This window comes from Bubalus kerabau, chromosome 1 (assembly GCF_029407905.1).
Source record: "Bubalus kerabau isolate K-KA32 ecotype Philippines breed swamp buffalo chromosome 1, PCC_UOA_SB_1v2, whole genome shotgun sequence".
NCBI classification, from domain to species: Eukaryota; Metazoa; Chordata; class Mammalia; order Artiodactyla; family Bovidae; genus Bubalus; species Bubalus kerabau.
This window is the reverse complement of record NC_073624.1, coordinates 61,314,486-61,329,715: the sequence shown is the minus strand read 5'-3', so window position 1 is coordinate 61,329,715 and position 15,230 is coordinate 61,314,486. Positions and strand designations below refer to the sequence as shown.

The following is a 15,230-nucleotide window of genomic DNA, read 5'->3' as shown; positions in this document are numbered from 1 at the left end:
CTTTGCCATTTTTTCCTTAAGAAACCAAAGTTTAAGGGCAGCATCAGAAACGAGCATTAGTATAATTTCAGCCTGTCTCAACATATTCAATAAGAACAGTCTCCTTTACCTGCTTGATAATGCCTAAAATTCCCTTAATAAGGCAAAAACTCTTCACTCCTCAAAGATAATGAGTTTAAAAATGCAAATGCTGAATGAGGCAAGACATTGGTAGCACTTATTCATGTAAATGTATAATTCCATTCAATTAAACAAACATAAACTTAGTGTTTACCATGTATGAGGATGCTCAGTACTGTGGGGGATGGATTCAAGAGGCATTTCAGAAGAGGAAGAGACAGATCTTGGCAGATTTTATGTGACTTGTGGGGATAAGACAGAGAAAGGAGGGGAAGCTGCCTGGGATTTCCAGCGAGGGTAAGCCTCTGATGTTACTAAGGGAAGCTGAGAAGTGGAGTGAGTTTTTGGATAAAAAGAACGAATTTGGGGATGTATGGAGTTCAGTTTTCCAGCAGGACAACTCTGTAGATATGAGCTGACACTCAGGAGAGAGCTCAAGGCTAGAGACATATGTAAATTGTTCACTGAGGTCATTGTTGGAATTTTGACAATGAGTGATATCTTCTGAGAAATGACCATTGAGCAGAAAAGGTAGAAGGCTGGACTTGAATCCTGGGGCGTTGCTTACATTTAAGAGATAGAAGTAGGACTTGGAATCAAGGAAGGAAATTGAAATGGATCAGTTCCGGAAGTGAAAGTCCAGGAAAGTGCATTGCCAAGGGAAGTGAGAAGATTATCATGGAGGCCCTGACCAGCACTGTTATATGCTGGCGCAAAGTCAGACGGAGTAGTCGCTTAAGAAAATGCTGCAGAGAGGTTGGGTAGGAAAAGTTGGCAAATAGGAAGACATTGGTAAGTTGAAGAAAGCCATTTTTGTTCTGTGATGGGCCAGAAATATATTGCAGTTAGTTAAGGAATAAATTAAAATGGAAAATAGTAGCAAGCAAAAACTACCCATGTGAAGTTTGGTGGTAAAGATCAGAGGAAAGTTTGCAGAGGCTTTTGGGGGAAGGCAAGCTTGCTTAAGGACAGAATTTTGGAGGATTGAGATAAGAGACCCAGTGGCGAGGGAGAGCCTAAGAATGTATGGTGGTGGGGCTACAAAGATCCTAGAGCACATGGAGGTGGAGAACAGGAAGTTCATATCATTTTATTTGGGGAAAATTAATAAGGAGGCATCAGGGATAGATTGAAGTGTTGCTGAGAATCATGGCTCAGCTGATGTTATGTAACATGAATTGTATCAATAGAAGAGCCCAGTTCCTTGTGGCTGAGGGCTACATATGATTCACTTTTATATTCTAGGATCGAGAATAATGATTTTATACATGGTTGGTGTTGAGCAAATGCTAGTTTGAATGAAAAAAAAAAAAGGAATGAGGTAAATAAATAAGTGATTAATTGATTGGCCATTATGGGAGGGATAAAAAAAAATCAGATGATGACATCTATGCAAGGTCAGGCAAGTTTATTATTGCATAAATTATGGGGTGCAGAATCTAAAGTGCTAGAGCGGTCACTATGGAAATGACTAACCAGAGTCCAAGCTGGGTATTGGAGGAACTAGAGCCAGGAGGAGGTGATAACCTGGATTTACTGTGTGTGTCGAACTACTCATGGTCATCAATGACAAAGAAAGTTTAGTATGAGTTGTAGAAGCAGGATAACTAAAATCCTCCTGGCAAAGACAATTTCAGAGTTTAACATGGTGGTGAAACAGATCATCTTTAATGTCAATTACTGATGTTGGATCCTTTCCTGTTTTATAGGGAGAGTGGAGGGACCTGAAGCTTAGAAGAGAGGGTTTGTCACCAATTTAGGCTTAAGGGCAAGGAAGGGACTACAGAAACAGAGAAGGAAGACTGCAGATTTCACAGTTTTGCCCGTGGTGGGCACTGTTGACTGTAATTTAGAAAAGATAATTTGAAGTGACTCTACTTCTGTAGGGCTTCCTTGGTGTCTCAGATGGTAAAGAATCTGCCTGCACTGCAGGGGACCTGAGTTTGATCCCTGGATTGGGAAGATCTCCTGGAATAGGGAATGGCTAACCACTTCAGTTTTCTTGCCTGGAGAATTCCATGGACTGAGGAGCCTGGCGGGCTATAGTCAGACATGACTGAGTGACTAACACTTTCACACTTCAGGGGCAGATTTGGGATAGAGTTAGGGTGCAGTGTGTTAATAGCTCAGTTGTGTCTGACTGTTTGTGATCCCATGGACTGTAGCCCACCAGGCTCCTCTGTCCATGGGATTCACCAGGCAAGAATACTGGAGTGGGTAGTCATTCCCTTCTTCTGGGCATCTTCCCCACCCAGGGATCAAGTCCACATCTCTTACATCTCCTGCGTTGGCAGGCAGGTTCTTTACCATCTGAGCCACCAGGAAAGCCCAAATCTGTCTCTACTTCTCTTTAACCATGGCTGATTTTGCTATAAATAACCCCCATTTTCAGAAAGTTTATTGATTGAAATATTGGGCATATTTTCCAAACTTCTGAGTATCTATAATGATTTCAATTATATTGATAGAAAAGAGCTATATATTTTAGAATCAGAAAATTTTGCTAATGGTTTATGTTTTATATATCCATGACATATGTCCATAGCTTAATTTTCTTAGTTATGAACTTGTTGTTAAGAACGGTCTTTAATTTCAATTTAAACAGCTGTGCAAGAGTTACTATGTTACATACTTTTGCTGCTGTGCTGCTGCTAAGTCGCTTCAGTTGTGTTCGACTCTGTGCAACCCTATGGACAGCAGCCCACCAAGGCTCCTCTGTCCACAGGATTCTCTAGGCAAGAATGGCACCCCACTCCAGTACTCTTGCCTGGAAAATCCCATGGACCGAGGAGCCTGGTGGGCTGCAGTCCATGGGGTCGCTAAGAGTCGGACACGACTGAGCGACTTCACTTTCCCTTTTCACTTTCATGCATTGGAGAAGGAAATGACAACCCACTCCAGTGTTCTTGCCTGGAGAATCCCAGGGATGGGGGAGCCTGGTGGGCTGCCGTCTATGGGGTCGCACAGAGTCGGACATGACTGAAGTGACTTAGCAGCAGCAGCCATTTCCTTCTCCGACTTTTGCTGCTGTCTTGGGATAACTGTGTTGGTATAACAAATCAATCTACAAAGTTGAATTCACATACTAAATCACCTTATACCTGTAACATCATTTACTTCTTTTTGCAGATTACATTCAGATATTTTGGCAGAGAGTTCTTCAATTCTCTTATATCTTTTTCTTAGAAATATTTTTGTAACAAGTGACATTAAAATTAAAGAAGAAAATTTTTTCTGTGATAATATTAAAGGCAATGAGATTTTCCCTTCTCAACAAGTAAGTGAATTAAAATCATTGCAAATGCATTGATTTCCCTTGATTTGTTTCTTGATGTTTCAAGTTTATGAGCTGTGGGGATTGTATATCCTCACTTGTGAACGGACTGAGAGACCTTTGTATGATTGTGCTGTTGATATTATTTGTAGATTTCACAGGCCTAGGCTCATGGTTTTTTTCCTCCTTCTTTTCTATTTATATATATATTCCTGTATAAAAGTAGTATAAATTCCAATATTCAAAATTTATAATGTATAAAGTGAAACCTGTTAGAATCCTATTATCCCTAAGAATGCTACATTCTTGTTTTCATGTGATTTCTCCCATTTTTAAAAATACACATAGACAAATATGCTATTATTACTTACAAAAACAGAATCATGATGGACTCACTGTTCTGTAACTTGCTTTTTGAATACTTTTTATAATTTATCTTGGACATACTTTCATGCTGGTACATATCCATCTAGTACATTTTTTAAAACTATAATATTGCATCCTGTGCAGAGGCAGGAATTTAACTTATCTCCTATTGATATGTTCTCAAGTTACTTATAAATATTGCTCTGTTACACCTGCAGCCTTAAAATACTCTTGCTTTTAGTAACAATCCTACATTATTTTTTTCAATCTAAATTGAGGTTCACTCTTCTTTTTCTCCCTTCCTTCTTTACTTACTTTAGATATATGGAGACTTTAGTCATTTTTGTTTTTCTTTTACAGTTGCTTTTTCCTACCAATCCACTTATTCATTAATTAATTAGCCAATAACTTGTTCCATGAGACTGCCAATTTCTGTGGCTATGAAAGTAAAAAAAACCAAACAAACATGACTCTCTGCCTAAGACAAGTTCACACTCTTGTAGAGCCCAAGCATTCACAGCCATTGACCTGTCCTACTAAGTTGCATTCGGCTTCTTTTATCTTTATCATCTAGTCTGAAAATGAGGACAGTCTTTAAGTACTTCAGTGAATTCCAGAATGCTGGACTACCATTCTAATAACAATTTGCTGTATAGAAATTTCTGATTGCTCCTCATATTATTTTCTTTCAATGAAATGTCTCCCCAGGAAAGAAAAAAGAGTAAGATAGGATTCTTACTTTTCTTAAGTGATGTTTAATCACAAAGAGCCTAACCTTACATTTTGCTTTAAGTAGCAGAAGTATGGGAGAAGGCAATGGCACCCCACTCCAGTACTCTTGCCTGGAAAATCCCATGGATGGCGGAGCCTGGTAGGCTGCAGTCCATGGGGTCACTAACAGTCGGACACGACTGAGCGACTTCACTTTCACTTTCTACTTTCATGCATTGGAGAAGGAAATGGCAACCCACTCCAGTGTTCTTGCCTGGAGAATCCCATGGACGGAGAAGCCTGGTAGGCTGCAGTCCGTAGGGTCGCACAGAGTCGGACACGACTGAAGTGACTTAGCAGCAGCAGCAGCAGAAGTATAATAGAAGATACGTTGGTCTACAAAAAATTTACCATTTTCTCACAAATCCAGGAGAGAAATAAGACTCTATTAATCAAGTGGGGGCCATATTACAGCAATTCTATATTTTAATTATTATTTGTTATAGTTTATGTTTTTGAAAAAGCTAGAGTTTTCCTCCTAAAATATAGCCAAGATTTTATCTTACCAATCAAAAAAGATTGGTGCCTTTTCTGTTACTAGTGGTATTTGATTGCAATTCATAAAAAGATTTTAAGTTTAATTCTAAGATTGTGTCATCCGTATGTATCAATAGCATTATTGGGGAGTTAGAATTGTTCCTGAATTTAGGTTTTTCTTTTTATCAACATTCATGTTATTGTTCAGTTACAAGGATCACATTTCCTACCCCTTCACCTCATTAGAGACACACAAGTTAAGTACCTGGTGTTCAGCTTGAGTAACAATACCTGTTTCTTTACAGATTGCTAGACTAATTGAATGTGAGAGAGTATTGGTGGCATTGGAACTGAGCAACTACCTAAATGATTCCAGTTATGCCCTTCAGGCTGTGACTCAGTGTTACGGCCTCCTTGCTCCTATCATTTATCACAATATTGTTTTGGTACCTGTTGTACAGGTAAGGGTTTCACCCCCTCCCCATAAGGGTATTTTTTTACAAAGGCAAGTCAACACTGCATTTTGGAAAAGAAAATGCAACATGTCTCTTAGAAAGTACAAATAGGTCAAGAATGAGTATTATGACATTTCGTGAGTTAACTGAAAGACATTTTAATAATTTAAATTATATGTCTGGGAATAAATAAGAACTTAAAATGTGTTTCCCTGAAAACATTCAGCCCTGTTGCTGTCCATATTTAAATATGGGTACCATACTTTTCTAGGTTGTTTTTTAAAAGTCATTTCAATTTTTATGATCTTGTAATGTTAGAAACAGCAATATTTATTCAAGGCATACTGTTAAAGCCATCACTGAGGGGAAAAAAATTGGTGGATAACCAGAAAATAAACTTGATGTCTCTGTGGTGAAATTGGAATTTTTGGAAAAAAGGTTGATAAAACTTTGCTGAACGGATTGTATTAGTTGTCTGTGTTTCCTAACAAATCACCAACACTCAATGGCTTAAAACAACACCCATTCACTATCTTATAGTTTCTGGAGGTCAGAAGGCTGGATACAGATTGTCTGGATCTTTGGCTCAGGATCTCATCAGGCTAAATTCAAGGTGTTGGCCAGAGCTGTGGTCTCATCTGAGGCTTGGGGTTTCTTCCAAATGCATTGGTTGTTGAGAGATTCATTCTGTTGCGGCCATGTGATGAGTCCCTTAGTTCTGAAAGGCTGACCACCAGGGCCCTGCAACATGCCCTTCTCCACAACATGGCAGTCTGCTTCTTAAAGCATTGTCCTTTCTTCTTAGAAGTGAGAGATTAGAGATGTCAGACCTGCTTTGGAGTGGGGGCATGTCTCAGCACGTCCCAGACATTTCATTAATGTGTCAGGCCCCTGACTCTTCTTAGGGTTTATTTCTATCCTCTGAAGGGCAAGCATCTCACATCTTCAACGTACTTGCCATTTCTGGTTTATTAGGTTCAGTTAGCATGATTTATTGATGTAGTGGTCCAGTGTTTTGTTTTGAGACATGTCCACAAAGTTAAGGTCCTTTCATAAAATATTAGGTCAGAGAGTAGAAGCGTTATCACTGCCCTAGGCCAAGACTCTAAATGCATGTTTTTATCTGCCTGGTGTGAATTGGAGCTTCTTCGGATACTTCTTCCCCATAGGATATTATTTCTGTCCAATAAGATAAAAAAGGCAACATTAGCCACCTCAAGGCACCTCCACTCCTTTTTTTAAAAAAAAACTTTTTATTTTGTACTGGAGTATAGCCAATTAACAATGTTGTGATAATTTCGGGTAAGGGACTCAGCCATACGTATACTCCTTTTATTCATTCTCTCCCAAACTCCCTTTTAAGTGCTCCAGCAAAGGTACCACAATGGAACAGTGCCTGAAATTGCTGCTTCCTTGGTTGAGTTGAGGGTAGTCCCCTGTCATCCTCTGGGATCCTACTGATTCAGGATGCATTTAACTCAGAAAGTGGATTATAGCTATGAGGGAAAGACTTAGGAAAGGAGTTTTTAAATTAAATTATGTAGTTTAGAGTAGGAAAAGATGAGTGGAACAAGGGATAGATGCCAGAAATAGGCCTCACTGTAGACGAATGTAATGTATGATGGAATTGGCTTTCCAATTCAGTGGGAAGATAATGGATATTTTTAGTAAATGGTGGTGAAACATCAGGATATTCCTCTGAAAGAAAGTAGAATTTGACCCCTACTTTGTACCATATGTAAAAAGTCCAGATACATTAAAGGCTTAAATGTAAAAGAAAGCAAAATCTTTTGGAAAAAAATAATCCCTAGAGTCTATGTACAGTCACTGTTGGGGAACTCTAACCAAAATAGAACTCTTAGATATAAGAAATATTTGACTGTATTTAAATGGCAACCTATGTGTGGCAAAAAGAGCCATAACAAAGATAGTAGGCAATTTATGGATTTGGGAAAGGTATCCAACACTAATGAGGGTAACTATATATAACAAAAGGTCTTTTAGTAACAATAAATAATGGGCATGGGATAATAATATGAAGTTTATAGGAGAGCAAATCCAAGTGGCAAAAAAAACATAGGAAAAGATGCTCAGATTTTGAATATCCATAGAAATTCCCATTAAATCAACAATATAATATCACTAGCAGAATTGAAAAGATCTGTAACTCCTATTGCTGGTGAGGATGTGGGGCAAAGGTATTCTCATTCATCAATGGGAGAAATGTGAACTGTTATAGTCTTTAGAATTTGGTAATACAAACCTAATTTTAATTAAACTAAGTATAAGCAAAATTAAAAACAAATATGCCTAACATAGCAATTCCTCTGCTAGTAATTTATCTCATGGAATAATATTTTAGTAAATTAAAAAGTACATTTACACAGCCCAGCAATTCCTTTCTTAATGATTTATCCCATAGATTAAAATCACCCCTAGTTCCACCCATTGCTTCCATCTGTTCTACCTACTGGGAACACAATACCACATAATGGCACTGATTTAGAGGGTCTACTGTACCCTGGAGGATGGTACCTCACCCTCCCTAGGTATCATCTCAAAGCTGGCACCTCACTTGCTGCTCATTTTGGCAACTGAATAGGTAGAAGGATGGTTGTTGTTGTGGTTTTTTTTTTTTTTTTTTTTTTTGGCTATGCCGTGTTGCTTGTGAGATCTTAGTTCCCCAACCAGGGATTGAACCCACTGGACTGCCAGGGAATTCCCTGTGTAAGGGTGTTTATTGTAGCTTTCTTAGTGAAGGCAAAAAATCTGGAGACAAAGAGGACATGCAGTAATTGAAGGATGGCCTGAACTGCCAGATTGTAAAACATCAACCTTAAAACTGTGCAACAGGAAGGCTCTGGAAAATGGTTGCAAAATTATGATTGGTTTACAGTAAATAATACTAGGCAACCGTTAGAAATGATGAATTAAATCTAAACCTGTAGACTTGGAGGGATTTTTCGCAAGACATGCCTGAAAGGGAAATGCATAGTAAGTGTGCTTAATTTCACTTTGTAAAATAACATTAACTCTCTCTGTGTGTGAAAGTGAAAGTGCATGTGAAAGTGAAGTGAAAGTGTTAGTTGCTCAGTCATGTCTGACTCTTCGCAACCTCGTGGACTGTAGCTCACCAGGTTCCTTTGTCTATGGAATTCTCCAGGCAAGAATACTGGAGAATACACACACACACACACACACACACACACAAATATACACACACACATAGGATTACATGAGCCCAGAGAAAACTACAGAACTGCTAGGTGGTTAACTTGATTCGGAGATATGGAACAGTAGGTTGGGAGATGGTGATGGTGAAAGGGAGGAATTAAAGCTGCATTGAAAAGAATTCATGAGTTCTGTGACAACAGTAATAATATTGTTAGATTGATGGCTTGAAGCAATTAATGTGTCCACAAAGGACCAACCTCCATCTATTAATTTGTCCTTTGGGATAATCTGAAAGATGAATAGATTGATGCAATATAAGTCTGCTTTTCTGATAGCAATATTGCTCAGAAGTGTGTGGCAATATTGAAAGCTAAACTCAATTGTCTAGCTCTGGATCAAATTCAGGATCACATGATATGGAGAGTAATTAAGGAAGTAAGTGCCAATTTGGAAAACTCAGCAGTGGCCACAGGACTGGAAAAGGTCAGTTTTCATTCCAATCCCAAAGAAAGGCAATGCCAAAGAATGCTCAAACTACCACACAATTGCACTCATCTCACATGCTAGTAAAGTAATGCTCAAAATTCTCCAAGCCAGGCTTCAGCAATACATGAACCATGAACTTCCAGATGTTCAAGTTGGTTTTAGAAAAGGCAGAGGAACCAGAGATCAAATTGCCAACATCCGCTGGATCATTGAAAAAGCAAGAGAGTTCCAGAAAAACATCTATTTCTGCTTTGTTGACTATGCCAAAGCCTTTGACTGTGTGGATCACAATAAACTGGAAAATTCTGAAAGAGATGGGAATACCAAACCACCTGACCTGCTTCTTGAGAAACCTATATGCAGGTCAGGAAGCAGTAGTTAGAACTGGACATAGAAAAACAGACTGGGTCCAAATAGGAAAAGGAGTACGTCAAGGCTGTATCTTGTCACCATGCTTATTTAACTTATATGCAGAATACATCATGAGAAACGCTGGGCTGGAAGAAGCACAAGCTGGAATCAAGATTGCTGAGAGAAATATCAATAACCTCAGATATGCAGATGACACCACCCTTACGGCAGAAAGTGAAGAGGAACTAAAAAGCCTCTTGATGAAAGCAAAAGTGGAGAGTAAAAAGGTTGGCTTGAAGCTCAACATTCAGAAAACGAAGATTATGGCATCCGGTCCCATCACTTCATGGGAAATAGATGGGGAAACAGTGGAAACAGTGTCAGACTTTATTTTTTGGGGCTCCAAAATCACTGCAGATGGTGATTGCAGCCATGAAATTAAAAGACGCTTATTCCTTGGAAGGAAAGTTATGACCAACCTAGATAGCATATTGAAAAGCAGAGACGTTACTTTGCCAACAAAAGTCCATCTAGACAAGGCTGTGGTTTTTCCAGTGGTCATGTATGGATGTGAGAGTTGGACTCTGAAGAAAGCTGAGCGCCGAAGAATTGATGGTTTTGAACTGTGGTGTTAGAGAAGACTCTTGAGAGTCCCTTGGACTGCAAGGAGATCCAACCAGTCCATCCTAAAGGAGATCAGTCCTGGGTGTTCACTGGAAGGACTGATGCTGAAGCTGAAACTCCAGTACTTTGGCCACCTCATGCAAAGAGTTGACTCATTGGAAAAGACCCTGATGCTGGGAGGGATTGGGGGCAGGAGGAGAAGGGGATGACAGAGGATGAGATGGCTGGATGGCATCACCGACTTGATGGACATGAGTTTGGGTAAACTCCGGGAGTTGGTGATGGACAGGGAGGCCTGGCGTGCTGTGATTTATGGGGTTGCAAAGAGTTGGACACGACTGAGCGACTGAACTGAACTGAACTGAAGTGCAAATATTAATTGATTTCCTGAGATATGAGTGCTTGGTTTTATTTTAAAGGAAGCTGTTATACCAAGTACCCATATTGCTGTATATTTAATATGGTAATAGTCCTTCTCTGTAAGTTTTTTTCAAGGTTCTCCTAAGCCTGAATGTCATCTTTAGTGTCTTGTACACATGTAACATTTTACTTGTATCTTTTGTAGTACTTGTCAGTATGGGCTTTGTTTTATCTATTTTTGTATTTATTTTATCCTTTCCACTAGCTTTCAAGTTACTTTAGATGAAGTACTCATCTGAACTTACCTCAGAGTACACTTCTTTGTACAAGATAAGCAATTGGTCCATAATTAACAACAATAAAATGTGATGGCTTCAACTTGCATGATTTAAATAGGGTATTTTTTTAATGAGTAAAGATATTTTCAACAAAAAGCATTGTGTTTCTATTTTTCAGATCTTGATAAAGTGTGTGGTGGTTTTGCAAGGACTACCAAATGTCATCCACTCAAAGAAACATCTTGCAAGCTTTGAAAGTGTACAGCATATGATAGCTTGCTGTATCTTCTACATAACAAAGGTATCTACCTCATTCTTTCACTAGTGCCATAAGACTTAGGAGCCCTAATGATTTAGAAAGTTACTTTTTTTTTAATATAAATTTATTTTAATTGGAGGCTAATTACTTTACAATATTGTATTAGTTTTGCCATACATCAACATGAATCCGCCATGGGTATACATGTGCTCCCCATCCTGAACCACTCACCCACCTCCCTCCCTGTACCATCCCTCTGGGTCATCCCAGTGCACCAGCCCCAAGCATCCTGTATCATCTATCGAACCTGGACTGGAGATTTGTTTCATATATGATATTATACATGTTTTAATGACATTCTCCCAAATCACCCCACCCTTTCCCTCTCCCACAGAGTCCAAAAGACTGTTCTATACATCTGTGTCTCTTTTGCTGTCTCATATACAGGGTTATCATTACCATCTTTCTAAATTCCATATATATGTGTTAGTATACTGTATTGGTGTTTTTCTTTCTGGCTTACTTCACTCTGTATAAGAGGCTCCAGTTTCATCTGCCTCATTAGAACTGATTCAAATGTATTCTTTTGAATGGCTGAGTAATACTCCATTGTGTATATGTACCACAGCTTTCTTATCCATTCATCTGCTGATGGACATCTAGGTTGCTTCCATGTCCTGGCTATTATAAACAGTGCTGTGATGAAAACTGGGGTACATATGTCTCTTTCAATTCTGGTTTCCTCAGTGTGTATGTCCAGTAGTGGGATAGCTGGGTCATAAGGCAGTTCTATTTCCAGTTTTTTAAGGAATCTCCACACTGTTCTCCATAGTGGCTGTACTAGTTTGCATTCCCACCAACAGTGTAAGAGGGTTCCCTTTTCTCCACACCCTCTCCAGCATTTATTGCTTGTAGACTTTTGGATCGCAGCCATTCTGACTGGCGTGAAATGGTACCTCATTGTGGTTTTGATTTGTATTTCTCTGATAATGAGTGATGTTGAGCATCTTTTCATGTGTTTGTTAGCTATCTGTATGTCTTCTTTGGAGAAATGTCTATTTAGTTCTTTGGCCCATTTTTTTTTTTCTCTCTTTATTTTATTTTTTTTAATTTTATTTTATTTTTAAACTTTAAATAATTGTATTAGTTTTGCCAAATATCAAAATGAATCTGCCACATTTTTTGATTGGGTCGTTTATTTTTCTAGAATTGAGCTGCAGGAGTTGCTTGTATATTTTTGAGATTAGTTGTTTGTCAGTTGCTTCATTTGCTATTATTTTCCCCCATTCTGAAGGCTGTCTTTTCACCTTGCTTAGAGTTTCCTTTGTTGTGCAGAAGCTTTTAATTTTAATTAGGTCCCATTTGTTTATTTTTGCTTTTATTTCCAATATTCTGGGAGGTGGATCATAGAGGATCCTGCTGTGATTTTATGTCGGAGGGTGTTTTGCCTATGTTCTCCTCTAGGAGTTTTATAGTTTCTGGTCTTACGTTTAGATCTGTAATCCATTTTGAGTTTATTTTTGTGTATGGTGTTAGAAAGTGTTCTAGTTTCATTCTTTTACAAGTGGTTAACCAGTTTTCCCAGTACCACTTGTTAAAGAGATTGTCTTTTCTCCACTGTATATCCTTGCCTCCTTTGTCAAAGATAAGGTGTCCATAGGTGCGTGGATTTATCTCTGGGCTTTCTATTTTGTTCCATTGATGTATATTTCTGTCTTTGTGCCAGTACCATACTGTCTTGATGACTGTGGCTTTGTAGTAGAGCCTGAAGTCAGGCAGGTTGATTGCTCCAGTTCCATTCTTCTTTCTCAAGATTGCTTTGGCTATTTGAGGTTTTTTGTATTTCCATACAAATTGTGAAATTATTTGCACTACTTTTAATCACAGTGATTAGAATACTTAAAATAGTACGACTTTGTCATTATTCAGAGCCATTACTTTGTTATTATTCAGAGCCATTACTTTGTTGTTATTCAGTTGCTAAGTCATGTCTGACTTTTGCAACACCATGGACTGCAGCATGCCAGGCATCCCTGTCCTTCACTATTTCCTGCAGTTTGCTCAAACTCATGTCATTGAGTTGATGATGCCATCCAACCATCTCATCCTCTGTTGCCCGCTTCTCCTTTTGCCTTCAATCTTTCCCAGCTTAAAGGTCTTTTCCAGTGAGTTGGCTCTTCACATCAGGTAATTAAAGTATTGGTGCTTCAGCTTCAGCATCAGTCTTTCCAATGTATAATCAGAGTTGATTTCCTTTAGGATTGACTGGTTTGGTCTTCTTGCATGCCAAGAGAATCTCAAGAGTCTTCTGCATTACTTTAGTTGGGGCTTAAGTTTGCTTCTGTGGAGGTCTGTTAACAGAGAGGCCTCTACTCTCTACCCTAGCAAAGGGGTCATATCCTGACCTCAGGAGTAGAAAATCATATTCCTTCAATCACTCACTGGTTTGCCACTGTAGAGAGACCTCTATGCCCTGATCTGTGTAGATGCTGAGGGAGCATAAGCCATTAGAAAGAAGAAGTGATAATAATTCACTTATGGGAACTGAGAACCCCAAGGAGAAAGAACAAGCCAAAAACTAGAATAATTGTGTTATTTGTTCTTACAGTGTTGAAAAGGATCAGAAATTACTAAAGAAAAAGAAACCTTTCAAGCAGTACAATTAGAACAAATTTAATTCTTTCTTCCAGTTTTGTTGGGCTATAACTAACATACAGCACTGTATAAGTTTAAGATGTACAACATAATGACTTGATTTACATACATCATGAAGTGATTACCATAAGAAATTTTGTGAACATGCACATCTCCTAAAGATACAAAATTGAAGAAATAGAAAAAATGTTTTTTCTTGTGATAAGCACTCTTAAGAATTTACTCCCATAGTAACTTTCATATATAATAAATTTAATTTTGGATTAAAAATGAAACGAAGATTGTGATTATACTTCTTGATTCACATATGGAAGCTCAAGAAACACCTGCAGATGTTGAATAGTATTACCTAGAGATAAATTCAGAAGACAGATCCAGAAGTCATAACATGAAATAAAAGGAGTCTGGAAGTAGAAAAGAAATATATAGAAAAGTAATCATCTTTTTGAGTCAGAGGCAGGATTAATGTTAGAATATATATGTAGACACATGTTGGTGAAATTCCTGAAATCCGAGGACAAATCTTAATATTTGAGACCAAAAGAACAGGTTACTTATTTGCAATGAAAAGAGAATCAATTAGCTTCAGACTTTTTATCAGCAACACTAAAAGTTAAATTCCTGGAGCAACATTTGTAGAATCCTGAGGGAAAAAGACTTAAGGCCTGTAAATTAATAACCAGGAAAAGATATCATTCATTTGTCAGGGCAAAATAAACATTTTCAGAAGTGCAGGCATTTAAAAAGTATTCCATCTATGTATGTATCTGAGAAAAACACTTGAGGAAGTACTCTATCAAATGACAGTTGGTTCAGAACAGAAATCCCAAGATAGGGAAAGATGAAAAGGAGAGGAATAATGGGAGCAACGAATCTTGCAATATATGCATTATTAAAATTAAATGGATAATAATGATGTGACTAGGATTTTGTAATATAAATGCTAAATAGGGAGTCTTGAAATAGAAGAGTCATCCATGAAAAGAAAAACCTATTAGTAACCTAGAGCTAAAGCTTCTATCCTGTTTAGGGTTGAGGGAGTGATGAGCAGCTATAGATTCTTGGTGCATGTGTGTTAAAAACACACATAGTATAAAAGTACATATTGTATAACTTTATTATTTTCTTTTGAAAGAATATGTATATTTAAAGATGACTCAGGAATATGTAGGCATGAGCTGATCTTTAAAATACTGTAGGACTTCTAAACTGTCAAGAAGGAAAAGCAAACAGGAATGACAGGGAGGAAAAAAGAACAAAAAAAAAGTGGCGGGGACGAAACAGCTAATTTAACAAAAGTAAGAAGAAGGAAATTGAGATTGTATTTCAGATGGAAGGAGTAAAATCAAGTACATTAATTACTTCACCAAGCGTGAATGAACTCAAGAGACAGAGACTGTCAGGTGGGCTGAAAAATTAGATTCAAATGTGTATGATTTCAAGACACCCTGTAAAACAAAATAACAAGGAATTTGAAAAATAAATGGACACAGATATTGGGAAAACGCAAACAGAAGTGAAGGAGGCGTGACAATTTTCATATCTGAAAAAGCAGAATTCAGGGTCCAAAACATTAAATG

At 38.0% G+C, this 15,230-nt stretch overlaps 1 protein-coding gene across 2 annotated transcripts in view; it reads left to right on the top strand.

Moving 5' to 3' along the window:
• CFAP54 (cilia and flagella associated protein 54) overlaps window positions 1-15,230 on the top strand; it is a 309,026-nt gene that overhangs the window by 88,183 nt on the left and 205,613 nt on the right. For both annotated transcript variants that reach the window (XM_055576675.1, XM_055576666.1), the window contains exons 24-26: window positions 3,250-3,397; window positions 5,314-5,469; window positions 10,915-11,037. In XM_055576675.1, the coding sequence (XP_055432650.1) occupies window positions 3,250-3,397; window positions 5,314-5,469; window positions 10,915-11,037 (427 nt within the window). The remainder of the gene's footprint in view (window positions 1-3,249; window positions 3,398-5,313; window positions 5,470-10,914; window positions 11,038-15,230) is intronic.